This window comes from Peromyscus leucopus, chromosome 12 (genome assembly GCF_004664715.2).
Source record: "Peromyscus leucopus breed LL Stock chromosome 12, UCI_PerLeu_2.1, whole genome shotgun sequence".
Taxonomy (NCBI): Eukaryota; Metazoa; Chordata; class Mammalia; order Rodentia; family Cricetidae; genus Peromyscus; species Peromyscus leucopus.
Genome location: NC_051073.1, coordinates 72,655,627 through 72,674,269, shown reverse-complemented (window position 1 = coordinate 72,674,269; position 18,643 = coordinate 72,655,627). Strand labels below are relative to the sequence as shown.

At 46.8% G+C, this 18,643-nt stretch overlaps 1 protein-coding gene across 1 annotated transcript; it reads left to right on the top strand.

Annotated features, from left to right (window-relative positions):
• Nucleotides 1–7,880: 7,880 nt before the first annotated feature.
• Nucleotides 7,881–14,910, top strand: Ahsg (alpha 2-HS glycoprotein). Its single transcript, XM_028875213.2, has 7 exons — nucleotides 7,881–8,185; nucleotides 9,759–9,869; nucleotides 10,205–10,289; nucleotides 10,607–10,770; nucleotides 11,891–11,992; nucleotides 13,369–13,452; nucleotides 14,277–14,910. The coding sequence occupies exons 1-7, from the start codon at nucleotides 7,973–7,975 to the stop codon at nucleotides 14,550–14,552; spliced, it is 1,035 nt and encodes a 344-aa protein (XP_028731046.1). The 5' UTR covers nucleotides 7,881–7,972; the 3' UTR covers nucleotides 14,553–14,910.
• Nucleotides 14,911–18,643: the final 3,733 nt, after the last annotated feature.

The following is an 18,643-nucleotide window of genomic DNA, read 5'->3' as shown; positions in this document are numbered from 1 at the left end:
CCTTCTGTATTACCCAAATTAGAATTTTTACTCTGAAAAAAGTCCATATTATGCACCCCTTATAAAGAAACAACATTTCATTGGATGGCTTCACAATTTTCAGAATTTAGTGCCTATGGTGTGAATTGTGGCATACAGCCGACATTGTGCTTGCAGGACAAGCTGAGATTCCTACATCCTGACTTGCAGCAACAGGAGTGGTCTCATACTGGGATGTTTGGCAAAAGAAACTCAAGCGCTGTCCCCACCAGCACAAATGTCTTCCAACCCAGGCCATATGTACTCAATATCTTACTTTAATGTCCATTCTCTTTGGGGGCCATATTTTTTTTCCAAAACCACCACACTATCCAATAGGCAAAATGTTGTGAATTCTTTTGGTCCCTGATTCTTGGATTTTTTGTTACAATTTCAGATGGGCAAGCCCAGGAAGAATCATAATCCTTATGGGAAAAACTGCTAGTTAACATCCACAATATACCTTTGTGCTTCAGACCAAGTTGGCATTTGTGGAATGTTACAGAGATCTATTGATCTGCATCGATTTGCTGCTGTCAAGATTTACAACTCATGCAGGGCCCGTGGTGGCGCACGCCTTTAATCCAGCACTAGGGAGGCAGAGCCAGCGGGATCTCTGTGAGTTTGAGGCCAGCCTGGTCTTCAAAGCGAGATCCAGGACAGACATCAAACTACCACAGAGAAACCATGTCTCGGGAAAAAAAATACATAGAATTCGCAGCTCCGTCTAAGCATAGATGTTCAAACACATCTAAGAGCAACAAATTAGTTTAAAAGTGGTATAAAATCCTAGCTTATATTTTTCAGTCTGAAAGAAGAATTTTTAAAAAGATGTCAGAAATAGAGTTGAATGTTTCTGAGAATATGCCTGAATTTTATACCTATCGCAGGAAGTGCTAAAATGCTTAAATGCGTACATGTCAATCTTTGCCATGAAATTACAAGTTCTTATTAAAATATATTTTATAATTGAAGTAGTGATCTCAGATAGTTTGATACATGAAGATATAAGTGTCCCTTTCTCTAACAGTACTCGACATATCCAAAAAATAATACTCTAAACTTACTCATTGCTTTTCATTTTGCATCACTTTTAACAATTAATAAATTTTCATTCTAGAATGTTATTTCATATATTTGGGGAAAAAAAATAAGATGAGTTGCTTCATGTCTGCCATGTTATGGAGTTATGTTCATTATTTTGTTTCACGCAGTGAAATTATTCAATATGTTATTGTCAGTAATAAACATTTTAAAGTTTATTTCTATTTTAAATTGAGTAAATATTCAAACCAAAATGAAGAGAAAACATTATAAAATATTTACATATTACATTTATACATGAAACATTAACAAAAATTTATTCAAAAAATAAAAGTATTTCCACCTTGCAGGCCCACTCACTCATAAAGCCCATTTATTTGCTTAATTTAACTGCTCCCTTCATCAAGATAATTGTTAGTTTCTGCCTTTACTGCTTTTTTCTTTTTTCATTCTGTGGTACACTTTGAGATGGTTTGTATTAAAAGGGATTTTAATGTCATTGGATTCTACTCGTCATTCCATGTGTTTCTTATAGCATATCTCATGTATTCATTCAATTGCACATCTGAGTGGGAGTCTCAGATGACAAACCATTACGTCCTCACAGTGCACAACCGGCCTTGCCGAGCCTAAGGGCAATGAAAATGGTTTGTACAAAAACATCCAGTACATGTCTCCTGGCCACCTAGTTGTTAAACTAATCACTAGCTGATTGTTTTATGATTTTTCAGCAATTTTGTGCACCATAATGGTTCCATAGACTGACTTTAATATCTGAGTTCTATTGAAAGGAGCTCTATAGTTTAATCCATCTCCAGGAAACTGTCAGTCTTAGTCTACTTTTCCTTTATAACAAACTTCCCACTTTCGTGAATGCCAACTCTTGAACTTAACTCTACCTACTTAGTTGCAAATGGTATCCGATTTTAAGAAGAGATTTGACACCTTCTGGCCTTATGAGTCGTTTTTCACCTTGTAAGTCTCGGAGTTATAGTCTGATGCTGGGGCCAGAACAGATGATCCTCCTCCTATGCGTAGCTAAGCACTTCTAGGTCGAGGTGGTGTGTGCCAGAAGCAAATCTCCTTCACCTGATTTTCTGATATAGAACTTCTACCCATGAATGGAGCCAGGGTAATAACAGAGAAAACAAATATTTCAAAAAACTCCACCAGAAAGCATTGGTGTACAGGCTTTCCTGACCACCAATCCCAAATCATGACATGGGAACTGGATCGTTAAGTTAACAAATGCTTGCTCTCTTTTATGCTTTTTCTACTAACTCTTAAACTTAATTAAACCTGTTTCTTCATCTACATTTTGCATCAGGGCTTTTGCCTTTCTTCCATTCTGTATGTCCTTCTCCATGTCTAGCTGACTGGTGGCTTCCTGGCCCTGGGCATCTCCCTCTCTTCCTCCCCCATTCTCTCTTCTCATTCTTTCTGCTTATTCTCTCTGACTGCCAGCTCCACCTATCACTCTACTGCCTAGCTATAGCCAATCAGCTTCTTATAGACCAATCAGGAAAGGAAACAGGAAAAGGAAAAACAGCAACACGTCTTTATAAAATTAAGCATAACTTTTTTTTTTTTTTTTTTTTACAAAGGCAGCATAAACAAATGTAACACATCTTTACATAGTTAAAGTAATATTCCACAGCACACTCATTAGGCAATGCAGAATGGAACACTGTATCTCCAGCTGCTGCTTGAGACTGACTTCATCAGCATCAGTGGAAACAGGAGGCCACTGAACTCAAAGGTAGATCTTTTTGAGTGGTACCAGAAGAGAAAAAAATTGGTTTTGACTATATAACCTGGAGGACAGTTTCCCATTTTAATGAGACGGAGAAAGGAGAGGAAGTGTATAGTCCACTATGGCAGGAAGAGAGAGAATCTAAAACAGACACAAATGCCTTTCATTGTGAAAAATCACACTATGGAACAAAGAATCCACAGAATTGAATTTTTTTTCCTGGAATGCCCTGCAAGAAGAAGGGAAGGAACTCACTTTATAGGAAGAATTAACACAGTAAGACAGCTTATATTAACATGAATATTTCCTAAAACTTTAAAAAGAATCTTATTCATAACAATGCAATTCTAATACAAAAAAAAAAGCAGAGAAAAAAACTGAGCTTGGCTTCTCTACTATTGGTCAGCTGATTCCAATTGATTCCCTTCTTCCCCTACATGCTTACTCATTACTTGTTGCATAAGAAGACCCAATGAAAGTACAAAAGTGGACCTTCCATGGGTGCATGGAAAGATAAAGGTTTATTATTTTTTCAATGGTTTTTTTAAATTTATTTTATAATACAATTCAGTTCTACATATCAGCCACGGATTCCCTTTCTCCCCCTCCCGCCACTCTCCCCTTCCCGCAGCTCACCTCCCATTCCCACCTCTCCAGGGCAAAGCCTCCCCCCCCCAGGACTGAGATCAACCTGGTAGACTGAGTCCAGGCAGGTCCTGTCCTCCTCCCAAGCTGAGCCAAAACCCCTGCATAAGCCCCAGGTTTCAAACAGTCAACTCATGCAAGAGCACAGACCGGTCCACTGCCTAGAGCCTCCCAAACAGATCAAGCCATCAACTGTCTCACCCCATTCAGAGGGCTGAATCCAGTTGGGGGGCCCCTCAGCCCAGTTGGTTCATAGTTTCATGTGTTTCCATTCCTTTGGCTATCTGTCCTGTGCTTTATCCAACCTTGGTTTCAACAATTCTCGTCATATAAACCTCCTCTTTCTGCCGCTAATTAGACTCCCGGAGCTCCACCCAGGGCCTAGCCGTGAATCTCTGCATCCAGATTCCTCAGTCCTTGGATGGGGTTTCTAGCACGATATTAGGTGTTTGGCCATCCCATCCATAGAGTAGGTTCAGTTCCGGCTGGCTCTCGAGCCATTGCCAGCAGTCTATTGTGGGGGTATCTTTTTTTGGATTTCTGTGGGCCTCTCTAAGACTGTTGTTTTCCTATTCTCATGTGGTCTTCATTTACCAATGGTCTCGTATTCCTTTGTTTCTCCCTCTCTGTTCTTGATCTAGCTGGGATCTCCTGCTCCCCAAGTTCTCTTTCCCTCCGGCACTCACCTTGCATTGCTCCCACTCATGCAGGCTGTTCATGTAGATCTCATTCCATTTCTCCATCATTGGGCGATCCCCGTGTCTTTCTTGGGTTCCTGTTTTCCAGTAGCCTCCCTGGTGACGTGAGTAGCAGTCAGTCATCCTTGTTCCACATCTAGGATCTAGAAAAACATCCCGAGTGAGGTAACCAGACTCAGAAAGGTTTATTATTAATATGAAAGGCCCATATGGCTCCAATGGTAGAGAGAGACTAGCCAGAGACATTTGGAGAGACCAAAGCTGCCATGGCTATCTCCTGGAAGTAGAGAGAACCAAATTGAAAAACTCTTGCCAGTTCAATGAGACAGATAGCTGCAGGGTGAAGGAAGATATAATCTAGGAGCGAGAGAACAGGCATAGTCAGGAGTGAGGGAGGTGAGAACCAGGACTAGCTTAAGGCTTTGTATGCACTACAGGTGCATGTTAATAGGATAGAAGGACCCTGTAGATTACTGTGAGCTTTGATATGGAACAGATGCTCCATTTAGCATAAGGTGGGGGAGATACAGCAATTTTTTTAAAAATATACTTTAATCGAAATGATTTTTAATACTTTCATATTTAAAATCTCTGAATATGATCTTGAAGGGCATAACAAAATTCCATATATTTTAAAGATTTATTTATTATTTATGTGATGAATTGCTCTATTTGCATGTATGCCAGCAGACAAAAGATATCAGATGGAAGAGGCATCAGATCCTATTAAGATGGTTGTGAGCCACCACATAGATACTGGACTTGAATCAGGACCCAGAAGCACTCTAATCAGCTAATCTCAGCCTAAATATACATACACAAACACACACACACACACACACACACACCACACACACACAAACAACATAGATATGAGTACTCGTACCATGCATTAGTTTGATTAAATCTGCTTTCGTTTCTGTAAAACTCTTGAACAAAATACTTTTGTGAGAAGAAGCATTTGTTTGTTTTTTTTTGCGTTCTGCATCACAACATCAAACAGAAGACTTTGCTAGACGTAACCACAGTGACTTGGAATCTCTGTCACAATTATACAGAAAAATCCGCAAGATTACAAGAAAATTGTGACGAAATCGCAGCGATATTTCTTTCCCGTCCAGGTGACCGGAGTTTCATCAAGTACCCAAGTGTTGGAAAATCTATCCAGGTGTACAGCCCAAGACCAGCAGAGCCCTCCAACTTCCCCTTCATCCTGAACCCACTTCAGTTTAACTAGAATGATTTTTTTTTGCAGAATCTGTGGAACTAACCAAACGATCGTTCGAAAACCAGTTAAAAGATCCCAGCTTAAATTAGCTTCTGTCCCAAACTTCCGCTTGAACATCATCAGCTACTTAACGTTGGGGGTTAACACTTGTTATAAGACGCAGGATGAGGTCGTTTTCAAAATCACGTGAGCTGCTATCAAATGGAAGATAAGTAAAAAAAAGTCTCCTAAATAATAGTCCTACTTCTTATTGATCTAAGTAATATATCGACCTAATGCGGCTACATTTGGTCCTGAATAATTAAGTAGGGTGACTGGTAGATTGAAAAGAAGCACTTTCTCTGAATAAATACACTCCTCAACCTGCACCCCTGGGTGACAGACAGCCAACGGCCAGCTTCTGCTGTAAACAGTGTCAGTTTGGTACGTTGCCACCTCACCTTTTTTTTCATGCAAAACCTTATTTTAATAGAATTTAGTGCTGTGCAAGTGCAGCCCTGGGCAATGCCCCCGAGTGACAGGCTGGCACCAGAGCACTGGAGGGGCTGTGACTTGGGGGGTGTCCATGCAGATGGGCATGAAGGTTGGTAGCTAGAACTCCCCGTTCTTCATATGGACAGAGCAGCCCCCCATTCCTCCGGGCTTAAAGGAGGAGGCGAGAGAAGCTCTGAAGGGCTCTCGTGGCTGGGATAGGAAGCCCCAGCAAGCTGGAGCTGATGGGCAGGCTGTCTGGCTATGGGGCAAAGCAGAGACAAGAAGCCTGCTGCTCACGGGTGGAGAGTACAGGCTAAAGATGATTCGGGTTACCAGGCAGAGGATTCCAGAACAGGCTCCTTCCTACAGAGCAAGCACAGGTGTACGTACCTTCCCACCTTTGACTCACAGGGCACTTCTGTAAATTATTCCCTTTCACTTCGGGCTTATGCTAACCCCAGTGGGGAGCAAGCGACATACACAGGATGGATGGGTCTCTATCCAAGGGTCTGAGAACTGGGTTATGTGAAAGAGAGTAGATTAGGTTTTCAAAAAGACAGTTCCAAGTCAAAAGTTCAATTGAGCCGTGAAGGGTAAAGTTGTGGCTTCTATGCCTGAGCGTGTAACTTCTGAAGCACTCGAGTGTTTCCAAATACTCAGTAATGTCCAGATTAAGTGCTTTCAAAGAAAAGCTTAGTCCTCCCGAAGAGCTCCTATGTCATGCCCTTAAATAGGATTGGCACACAGTTAATGGGACGTTGACTCTGCCAGACGAGCAGCTAGGCTGTCTCTGAGAGTCACGACCCCTCCCCAAGAGAGCCCGGAGTTCCCATTCAGTTCTGTACATGCATGCACAGCTGGAAGAAAAATATAAAATATGAGCCTTTGTGGCCACCATCTCTGCCCCATCACCTCCCCCACTACCCACACCCTATCTGTCCCCTACACATTGATGCCATTAAGATTTCCTTCAGGAGTTTCTCCTCCTCCTCCTCCTCCTCCTCCTTTTTTTGTAACAAGTACTTTTTTTCCCCCTGAAGCAATATTAATTCACAGGACAAATCCACCCAAACACGATGATCTTCAGTATTTGAAATGGTCTCCATGGGAAGAGGCCTCTTTGCTCTGGGTTCTTGTACGACATTCCTGGAACCTGTCACCATCCTGCCCACACTCCCTGGAGGTTGTGTCTGGGGCTGTCAAAAGCCGCAGCCACCCTATCATCCCATTGCGGCTGCGAAGAGAGCAGAGCAGACGAGCGTGTTCATAGCCGCCCTTGCCGGGAATGCTGGCGCCCAACCCAGAGCTGTGTCCAACAAGTGGCACACAGTAGGCCAGACCTCCACTGCACTGCACGTGTGCCCTGGCTGGGACCAGAGGGCCGCTGGTGCCAAACAGCCACCCAGAAGTCACAGAGCAGGGCCTGCCATGGCGGTTCCCTGCAGGGCCTGGTGGCGGTGAGGTCTGCAGGACAGAGAACGAGGAAGGGAAATCCATACAGCTGTGCTGGTCATACCTCCCCGCCATACGAACTCCTTCCTTTCCCCTCCATTCTTCTTCCCCCAAACACTGTCGTTTCCCACGGCTCACTGTGCCTTTGTTATGTATGTGGACCTTAGTCTCCCTCTAGGATTCTTCTTGAAGGGGATCAATCGACACCATTAACAGATTTATCAGATTGTTACATAGCACCCTCCCCCTCACGGGTGCCACAGCATACTCATATTCGGGTAGACGACCCTCCCTATGCTGCCACGCCGGCTGCCCTCTGGGCTGGCCATGTCCATTTCACCCTCAGCTGCCTCCTCTCTCCGCTGTTAGAACTGTGTTCCAAGCAGACTTTGGAACATCTTCCCCCACGGCAGCATTGACTTTGGCAGGTTTACTGGGGATGGCTGATGTCCTAACCTATTTGCTTTTCCAGAGCTCGTATTTGCAGGGATTATTTGGAACTAGAACAAAATTCATCCCACGCCGTTATGCAATTCCTTTGGCAGGCTCTATCAGATAAATAAAGCCCTCTGGCCCTCCATTGGTCTATCTCTCCAAGCTGATCATCGTCTGGGCTAGTCCTCACATCAGCCCATCTTCTACTGCCTCTCTGGAGCAGCCATGAAGTCCCTGGTCCTGCTCCTTTGTTTTGCTCAGCTCTGGGGCTGCCAATCAGCTCCACATGGTACAGGGCTGGGTTTCAGAGAATTGGCTTGTGATGACCCAGAAGTAGAACATGTAGCTTTGATGGCCGTGGACTACCTCAATCAACATCTGCTTCATGGATTCAGGCACACCTTCAATCAGGTTGACAAAGTCAAGGTGTTTCCTCGGGTAAGTGAGCCTGCCATGACTGAACTGAAAGAATCTATGTTTGGGGCACAACCCAGTGCCTCAGAGGCTAGCATCTCCCAGTGTAGATAAAACTGCAGCGGAGACTGGTCTCATCCCAGAAACAGGACAGGGAAAGAGGGGAGCAGGAGAAGCCACATCAGTACCGTGAGAGTACCACATCTCACAGACGATGCTCCATGTAGGAAGCAGGAAGAACTCTGAAGGATAGTTCACAGACCACAGGTGGAAGGCAGGACTTGCTGGGAAAACTTGGGCTCCTATCTGCCGATTTGAAAATCACTTCTCTTTTTTGGCTTCTGTGTGTCTCTGATGAAAATGGAAAGCGGCGGCATTTGACCAGCACCCATGTGTGACAGCCCTTTAGCACAGATCATTTCATGAAGCCCTCCCTTTCCCCGTTCCAGCCCTGCATGGCAGCCATGCAAGATGGCAGATGCAGTGGGCACTCCCAGGTGGAAACCATAAACTCTCCATAGGTGGCTGCTTTTGACATGCACCATGGGGAATTCCATATGGTTCAGCTTAGCGTAAAGATGGAAAGGACATGTTTGTGTCACAAGAGACTTGTGATTTAGGAGGAAAAGTAAAATAGACATCAGGAGGCCCAGACTGGGGAATGATAGCCATTATTACAAAGGGACGGCTGATTGGAAACCAGGGTTTTCCTGGGTGAATTTTAACGGCACGGCAGCAGAAAGGCATAATGACCAGCTCTGTGCAGATGAACAGGAAGTATACATGTCAGCGGGAAAGCCACGAAAGAGCATTGGGCACCAAGTGCAGAGATTGGGGGCTGCTTTCCTTAGGACTCCCAGGTGGAGCAGGAAGCAGGGAGTCGTTTGGGACACCCCTGCACTAAAACTCAGTGCTCCTTCTCATGGCAGCGCTGAGGTCTTAGGCAGAGCTGAAAGGAGAAGTAAACTAAGCCGGATTGAGACTCTTCCAAACTTTGGGACGGTTCAAGATGTGAAAAAAGGGATACATGACCCGGTAGAGTAACTGAACAACCTCACAGGGTCCTGCAAGACTCCAAGATTGCTTCCATACCAGTGATGACAGTTTCCCAGCCTCAGAATGGACAGGCAGGAAAGCAGGAACGCGCTGTGCATCCAAGGCCGGATGAGCTAGACCATAGGAAAAGCCACGAGAATCCTCTAAGGAAAGGAAAACTGAAAGGAGAGGAGGGATGTGGGCAACCAGAGAGAGTGAAGCGGAGCGAGGGGTAGAAAAGACAGAGCAAGATACCGAGCTGCTCACAATGAAGAGTAGTCCTCAGTGTCACTTCTGCTTTGTTAAAGAGGGCTCAGAAAAAGGACTGTGGCTCGCACAGCCAGCCACACCCTCCACCCTCCTTTCTCCGTTTCACGCCTGCCCCATCTATAGGGAAAGATGAAAACCAAAAGACAGTGTGGAGAGAGAGGAGGTTGGGACCGGTGGGGCCTCTTCTCACTTCTCCCAGAGTTCACCCTCACCCAAGCTCCACCAGGGCTTCATGCCAGCGGACACATTGGATGGGCTGGCGCTTGCTCACCTCCTCCTCCCCTCCCCACAGCGGCCCTCCGGAGAGGTGTATGAGTTGGAAGTAGACACTCTGGAGACCACCTGCCATGTTCTGGACCCCACTCCCCTGGCCAACTGTTCTGTGAGGCAAGTGGCCGAGCATGTGAGTACCAGTTAATGGGTGCTACCTTATGGTGGGTGGGTGGAGCCTGGCCACCGTGGTTCAACAGAGAACAGTTGCCTTAGCCAACTCAAGGCAGCCATCTTGGCTAGCCAGGGCACAATCTTGAAAACTGCTATTGGATGGCGCCTTCCAGTAGGCCGATTTTCACAACACTTGAGCTTTCTCCTCGAAGCCCTCCCTGAAGGCAAATTATAATTGTAAGGACTGTGAAGATGACCTTGGGGGGATACCTCCCACAGCCCTGCCAGGATGCTCCCCAGCTCTGCACCGTGATGCAGTGTGCTCCTGGGCTTCAGCATGGGTTTCTTTTCCAGGCGGTGGAGGGAGACTGTGACTTCCACGTTCTGAAACAAGATGGCCAGTTCTTTGTGTTACACGCAAACTGCCATTCCACTCCAGGTCAGATGGTTCTTCTACTTATTTTTATCTTGTAGTAGGAGGAAGGAATCAATAATTTTGAACTCAAATAGTTCTCACTTCATTGGCAAGGAATTCGGGGTATTGGGGTTCTAACACATTTTTTTTTAAAGGAGCTTGTTCCCATGGGTGAACATTGTCCCTTATGGCTATGACTTGGTGAAGCTTCATACAGCTGCTTGAAGGTTTAGAGAAAAGGCATGTTACGGTTGGAGCATGCATAGCCCTTTCTAAATAAGCAAACAGTGTTGAGTACCTTGGAGAACTGCAGTTAAGACCCCATTCATCTTTCTGCCCAGACTCTGCAGAGGACGTGCGTAAGATATGCCCACAGTGCCCACTCCTGGCTTCACGCAATGACAGCAATGTGGTGCATGCCGTCAATGTTGCCTTGGATGCCTTCAATGCACAGAATAACGGAACCTATTTTAAACTGGTGGAGATTTCCCGCGCTCAAAATGTGGTAAAATATCTAAGACTCTTTTGGTAGATTTGGGCAGTTTGGTGGCCCTTGGGGAATGTTTGGGGTGACAAGCAGAAGACAAGGGGATATTGGTTGAAAGGCTGGCAAGGGGGCTCCTGGGACTGTGCGGAACCCCAAACGCTCAGCAACACTGTCCCGAGCTGAGCCACTTCAATATATCAGCCATAAGGAGCAGCTAGGCAGGAACCTGGCACCCCTGCTTCTACTTACCCCATAACCTGAGGGCTCTCTGTTCACACACAGTACATTCACTGGATGCCAGCCAATCACCACCCCACCACCACATCCACAGCAGTCTGGAAATCAATACTTACAAAGGTCTGGGGCTACTCATACTGACAGGCAGCTAATGGAAGTTTCCTGATCTGGACATCAAGTCCAGCGATGTCGGGGTTGAGAGGGAACCCATCTAATTGTACAACACAAGTTTAACTGTTTGCCTGCAGCAGAACTGTGATGTTTTAGAAAGCTGGCAATCTGGAAGTAAGCCAGGACATAATTGCAAATACATTAATACAGGTGGCAAATCTGTAATTCCAGGAAAATACCCATCCCATACTACACCAACTAACAGATGCGCTGTGCTGGCGAGGCTCCAAGCCTTGTGAGGAAGGAAGCAATAAGGAATGACTAACATTCTCTCATCCGGTTGTTTCTCACTCAATCCTGGTGTATGAAACCAGTGTGGGGCCATCTCTTCTCTTCTCCCTTCAGCCGAGAATGGCCCAAACATTGGGTTCCAATGGTTGAGGGCCAAGGAGATGCTGGGTTCCCATCCCTGCCCATCTAGAGTTGGCCTTTTGACTTCCTGTTTCCTCTCTGAAAACTTCCCTCTCCCCTGAGTGATGGACAATGAACACTTCCCAATCCTTCGAGAAGACTCAGCTCCTACCTCCACAGCCCAAACTATTCAGAACACAGTCCCCTCAGCTGCCCAGGGCCACACACATGGCCTGTGTGATGTGTGTTCTCTCAGGTGTGCCAGAGTATGGCCTTCCCTTCTTCCCCTCTCTCCTCCCTCCCTCCCTTCTCTCCGACTTCTTGCTCCTCTCAGTTCCAGCTCATCTTGCCTCACGTGTGTTTTCCTTTTTCTTCTCAGCCTCTCCCAATTTCTACTTTTGTGGAGTTTGTGGTAGCTGCTACTGATTGCGCTGCTCAAGAGGTCACAGATCCAGCCAAATGCAACCTGCTGGCAGAAAAGGTGAGTGGCCCAGACCCTGGGGTTCTTGTCACCAGGCAGACCTGGTTGTGTGGAACAAACATCTCTTTCTAGTTCGATTCTTGGGACTGAAGGAAGAAAGTGGGGGTGGGGGTGGGGGGGAGTGTGAAATGCTCACTTGGGAAGCTGGAGAAATGGCTCAGCAGTTAAGGGCACATATTACTGTTCATCAGAGGGCCCAAGGTCAATTCCCAGCACCCATGTCAGGCGCCTCACTTTTAACTCCAGTTTTGACACCTCTAACCTTTGCAGGCACCTGCACACACACACACGCGCACATACACACACACACACACACACACACACACACACACACACACACCCATACACATAATTAAAAATAATAAAATCAAATCTCAATTTTTTAACATCTCCACTTACCCACTTGCTGTGGGGCTGGGCCATGCCAGATCTTTCTCTGGTGCCCCACCTCCCCCTTCACATGCAGTCACCAAACTATCTCACCACTGAGAAGTGCATGAAGTATGGGGAAAGACAGGGGTCAGTTCCCGAAGCAGTCTGGGCGCGTGGCTGCTGGGAGCATGAGAAGTAGATTTCCCAAATGAGCCTCTGATACGTGAAAGCACGGAGTCTTTGAGCCAGTCCCATCCATTTGTGGAGATTTAGCTTCAAGAGAGCGACAGAGGTGTTGGACTGAGAAACACCTGTAAAGATGATGCACCATCCATAACTCATGGCGGAACACAGAGGAGGGATCCCAGTGTTCAAGGAGAGTGAGTCACTGAGCAATGTGTGGCACATGAGCGAACAGAAAATTGTGCGGGATAATGACAGATGTGAGAAAAACATCTCTAGAGTAACTGGAAGACACAGGGCACCCAAGTCATATTCACGGTGACCTCAAGTCATAGTTTAAGTTGTATTTAGCAGAACTTATTTAAGATTAAAAAACCCACACCTGTGTTAGCATTAGCTCTCCCTATGCCAGCACCGTCTCAGGGATGACAGGCAAGTGCTCTCCTTCTCACGGTGTTTCTGTACATTCAGTGCTATTTGGAGAACTGCGTACCATATGTTTTATAAGCAAAAAACCAGAAGTTTCATTTGAAGCAAAGTTAGAGTTTATTAAGTGAGATGTAAGGTTTTTTTTAAAAAAAGAAAGCAATACCTTAGATTTAAGTGGATATGTGTATGGAGAGAGGTGGGGGGTAGGACTGACTTTCATTACCTAGGACATGGGTGTGGCTTCTCAAGAGAGAGTTGCCCAGAAATTATAAACTTAAAGGGGGTAAATTCAAAAGAAAGGAATTAGAAATTTAAGTTTATTTGCTATAGTTGAAACTGGGGGAGAACCACTTTTGTATCATTTAAAATAACGCTTTTCTTTCTGGGGACAGCAATATGGCTTCTGCAAGGCGAGTGTTGTCCAGAAGCTTGGTGGGGAAGAGGTCTCAGTGGCCTGCAGAATTTTCCAAAAACAGGTAACTTCGTGGATCGTCTTCAGAACAGTGACCCCTTCGCACCTCTGCAATGCATTAGTAATAATGGGATACTCGGCCGTCTTGTCCTAAGCCTCAAAGTGGGATGTAACACTACCGTGTGTGAACTCATCCACTGGGTGAAGCAGTTTCAGCCCTGCCTTTCTTTCCCTCCCATTCACGGGTGGCTATGGGGGGTGGGGTGGGAACAGTCCTCATGTGGAGTTGGCAAAGCCATCTTGTTATTTGCAAAAGATGGAAGTGCTTTTCCTAGTTACAGAGACCAAGTGGGCTGCTCTGCCTGGCAGCTCGGAGGTACTCCTGGCAAAGGGGGAAGGCTGTCTGTGGGTGGGGTGCTTGCACATGGGACTGTGTTTGTGGAGGTAGTACTGTGGCCCCACGGGCCAGTTACCGCTTCCTGCGAGGGTCCTTAGTATTTTACCAGTTCTTCTAAACCACATTCTTCCCAACAATGTTTCCCTAACAATCATTACTGTGAAGGAATGGAGAGGGGCCGGGCGGTGGTGGCACACGCCTTTAATCCCAGCACTCGGGAGGCAGAGGTAGGCGGATCTCTGTGAGTTCAAGGCCAGCCTGGGCTACAGTGTGAGATCCAGGAAAGGCACCAAAACTACAAAGAGAAACCCTGTCTTGAAAAAAAAAAAAAAAGAAAGAAAGAAAGAAAGGAAGGAAGGAAGGAAGGAAGAAAGAAAGAAAGAGAAAGAAATGGAGAGGGGGTGCAACCCAGACTCATACACAGCCCTCTCTGGGAGGAAGCAACAATCTTACCTAAGAAAATGGTCCTCTCTCTCCCTGTGCCCCTACAGCCCCAGCCAGCCAGTGTCGCCGAAGCAGGCTCTGCACCTACAGCCCCACCAGCTGGCCCACCCTCATCTTTGGTGGTCGGACCCAAGATGGTGGCAGCCCCTCCAGCCCACGGAACCCACCATGATCTGCGCCATGCCTTCTCACCTGTGGCCTCAGTGGAGTCGGCCTCAGGAGAAGTTGTTGGCCCACCTAAGGTGGTCCAGCCTAGCATTGTGGGTGCTGCCGGTCCAGCAGTCCAGCTGTGCCCAGGCAGGGTGAGACACTTCAAGATCTAGGCTAGACTCAGTGAAGTAAGGTGTTGGCAGAGAGGACACGGCCGCCATTTTGTCCAAGACGGGACCCGAAGCTGGCGAGCTTGTCCACTGACAGAACAGGTGCCGTCTAACAGCTTGAATTCCAACTCTCTTCATCCCTCAGAGGACAGGGGCAGAGAAGGGGTGGCCGGCAGCAGCATGGCCACCTATGTGATAACAAACTACTGCCGTCGTTTCTCTGCCTTCTCGCTGACCTCATAAAAAAACGGTTGCAACCGTGACGTTGAAAGGTGCTCTTGCCAATCTTATATCTACCCATAAATAAAAGTGCCTGAAGGACCTTTCTTAAATAAGAAGGTTCTGAGCCAAAATGTGGTCACGGTCATTGTCTGCCTCCTTCCAGTCTCCTTGTGTGTGTGGTCTGTCAGTCCAACAAGTGCACAGATGCCACTTACCAAGTCTACGTTGGAATAGAAGCAGAGACGCAGGAGAAAAATCTACTGGGTTGCCATAATCAGCAAAGTAGGAGACCAAGATGTGCTTGAAGCCCCTAGGCAATGAGAAAACAATTCCTCATGAGAAAACAATTCTGTTAACTGACGGAGGACTGAAAACATTCTCAAAGGAGGTCCCAGTGCCTTTGTAAAAACAAAGTTGGCTTTTCTCAACTCTAGGGGAAAGAGGGACTGGTAATTAACACACAGTTCTCACTCTCATTGGATTGGTTCATTATGCATGTTGAAGGTCCCTATTGATTGAGGTGGTGATCATTGTGTGAGCCCAGTAACCTGACCTCAACCCCCAGAAACCACAGGAAGCCGGAAAGAGATCCGCCTCCACAAAGACCTGCTGTGTGTGTGGACTGCGTGCGCTTCATTGTATGATGGGGGCGGGGGTTGGTCTTTCTAGTTCACCCACTTTAAAACCAGAATAAAAGGTCTGCTCTCAGAACAGTTAAACAGTTACAGAAGGGGAGTCTGGGAAGATGACCTGTAAACGTCTGTGGACGTTCTCAGGCACCAGATGGCATGATGGGCTAAGTCATTCCCCATGTAGGGGGAGTCCTAAGCGGCGTCAGCTTTTATTTGTCATAAGTCATTCTGCTACTTCACTCCTGGGCCTTTCCAGATAGAGTTTTAATACAGTAAGGCCAGTTGAGGGGCCACACTGAGCCCGGAAGACCGGGTCAGCCATTGCTACTCTCTGTGACACCTGCCTCAAAGTTTTGTCAACATGACAGAGAAAGAAGGACTGTCCAGATAAGCAAGAAAATCACAGGGCTGACAGCATGCAGATATAAGGAAGAGGGCATGGGCAGCTGTGCCGGGTGCTACAGGGAGAGCAGAGGGCATAAAGACTGAGAAAAGCCACTGCTTAGTTGGTGAGTGAGAGGTTACAGTCACCATTGGCTGGTGTGGTTGCACTAGGAGGGGTAACCTGAATGTCCAAGGTTGCCCAATGGGACATGATCAGGAACTAGAGGGCAGACGAGGTCCTCTCTGTCAAGCAGATTCTGAGGGGTACAAGAGATCAAGTATCACCTAAAAGGGTAAGCAATGGGAAGAAAGGTTTCTCGTCTAAGAAAAAGGGTTCCGAGTGCCATCAGGGAAACAGTGGAAGAAGTCAGGAAGTGAACAGTGATGGTGGGTGTCAGCAGGTGGGAATTCTAGTCTTTGAGGAAGCTTGTCAGGAGGTCCCAAGGCGACACTTCTCACACAGGACTGCAGAAGATTTATCCACTTTCCGCTCTCGCTACACATAGGAATGGCTGTGAGAGAGAAGGTTGTGGATTAGAGGTTCCCCAGGGCAGGTGGCAAGTGTGCAACCCGAATTAAGTAAAAAGGAGAATGCTATTCATTGAGCTGGTCTTTGCTAAGAAACAGCTGGGTCCAGGAGTCCAAAGGATGTCATCAGGTTCTTCCCTACTTATTCCCCATATCTCCCCTCTCTCCTTGCCTCCACCCCCTTCAAAGCGGCCATCAACAGCCTTGTATCTACCCAACCCTCCTGGATGGAAGACCAGCCAAGACATCCAAGGAAGGAGAGTTCTGGGCCGGAAGAGCAGGCCCAGGGGCTCTGCGGCTGCCGTAGATTGGTGTGGTTAAGAACAGAGACAGGATGAGCTGAAGAAGAGGGGAGAAAGACTGGAGGGGACAAGAGCCAGGCCATGAGCAGCCCTGCTACCCCCAGAAGGAATTGGGGCATTAGTCCAGTTGAAAACACTAATGGTTTTAGACAGAGGTGGGTGATGTCGTCGACTTTGCATTAAAGGATTGGGGGGTGGGGGTATCTGGAGAGATAGTTTAGAAGTTAGTTGGCATTTGCTGTTCTCGCAAAGGACCTGGGTTCAGTCTCCAGCACTGGTCTGCCGCTCCAGTTCCAAGAGATCCAAAGCCCTCTTCTGGCTTCTGTGGGTAGGAAGCACACATGTGGTATTCATGCCTATATGCGGAAAAACCCCTTCACATACAATACAAATACACTTAAAATATAAAATCACTTATACACCAGGCCTCTTAGCCTGGGGACGGGATGGAGTACAGTGAAGCAGAATCATGCCACACCCCCTGAGACTCATACAGAAGTGGGGACATTTTCTTGGGAGGCCATTGACGTTTGGAGGTCAGGTGCCAAACATTCCCAAAACGTGCAGAACAACCCTGACAATGATTAATCGATGTCTCGTCATTAACTGAGTGCCAATGGCCCCTACAAAGTTGCTTGATGGAAAGTAGATTGAAGCCACAGGACTACAGCCTTGGTGGGCGGCAGACATGATACAAATTTGGAGGTCGAAGGCCCCAGATCCTGCTGTTGGATTTGATGTGGCAGTATGAAAAAACAACAAGGTCTGGAACTGTGTCTTTGCAAACTGGGCTAGGTAGGGAGACCTATGGCTGGGGTAGGGAACATGGTTCATTCCACTTGACTCAGTTCGAATTCTCTCTCCTCGAAGTTTTACTGTCTAGCTGACCCGTATAATTACCTCATGAATTTCAAGGAGGTATTACAGCCAGACGGACCTCAGGAACTGGGCCACACAGCTCACCTTCCTTCTCTCAGGGCCCTCACGTGAACAGGTGCACCGAAGCGTGAGGATGAGGGGATGCTATGAATGCACCCATGGCACTTCCTGACGCCGTCTGGGTTTGCAGAACATAAACGCTCTCTCCCCCTCCCCCTCTCTCCCTCCCGCTTTCTCGCCTTTCTCTTTCTTTGCTTAGAATTGGGTGGCTTCAGAAGGCTGAGTTCTCGACTTCCTCTAAATCTATGCTGTCCATCTGGCAAGTTTGTCCTCTCTCATGACTATTAGTCATACACAGATAAATGTCACTGTTTTGCTCCAGCTCAGATGTCTTCCTGAACCCAGCATGGCACCTCCAGTGCCTCCAGGATTTCCTCACTTGAATCTACCAAGAAAAGCTTCCATTATTCTCTGTAAATAATGCTAGCTGGAGTCCTAGCATTGTTGAAAATGTATGTTGTTTTAGTGTAACTTCGTCCCAGTTACAAACACACAGTAGGGGATGGGTTAGGAAACTACGGAACCACTTCTCTCATGGTGTCCTTGCATAGAGAAGTGGCCCCGCACTTTCTATATGCTGGGGGTTTTTTTTGTTTGTTTTTTTTTCTTCGAGACAGGGTTTCTCTGTGTAGCTTTGTGCCTTTCCTGGATCTCACTCTGTAGACCAGGCTGGCCTCAAACTCACAGAGATCCACCTGGCTCTGCCTCCCGAGTGCTGGGATTAAAGGCATGCACTACCCCCCCCCCCCCCCGGCTATATGCTGTTGTTAGGGGGCACTATTTAGCCTAGGCTGACCCAAGACTCATGAGGAAGCTCAGCCTGGATTCAAATTTTCCATTCTCCTGCCCCAGCCTCCCAAGTACTGGCCTTATAGGCATGTGTGACCCACTGAGTTTATATTTTCTTAACATCATCTCTAGTATTTTGCAGAATGCTCCTTCCTAAATTAAAGTGTTACATATAGCCCATTCACTTGCCTTCCTAGTGGCCCTGTAGTCATGACTGTTTTCCACTGGGTTTCAGGTGCATTTCTAAGTGCCTGTGCCACCACGGCCAATCACCTACACTGACAGATCTGTCACAGTT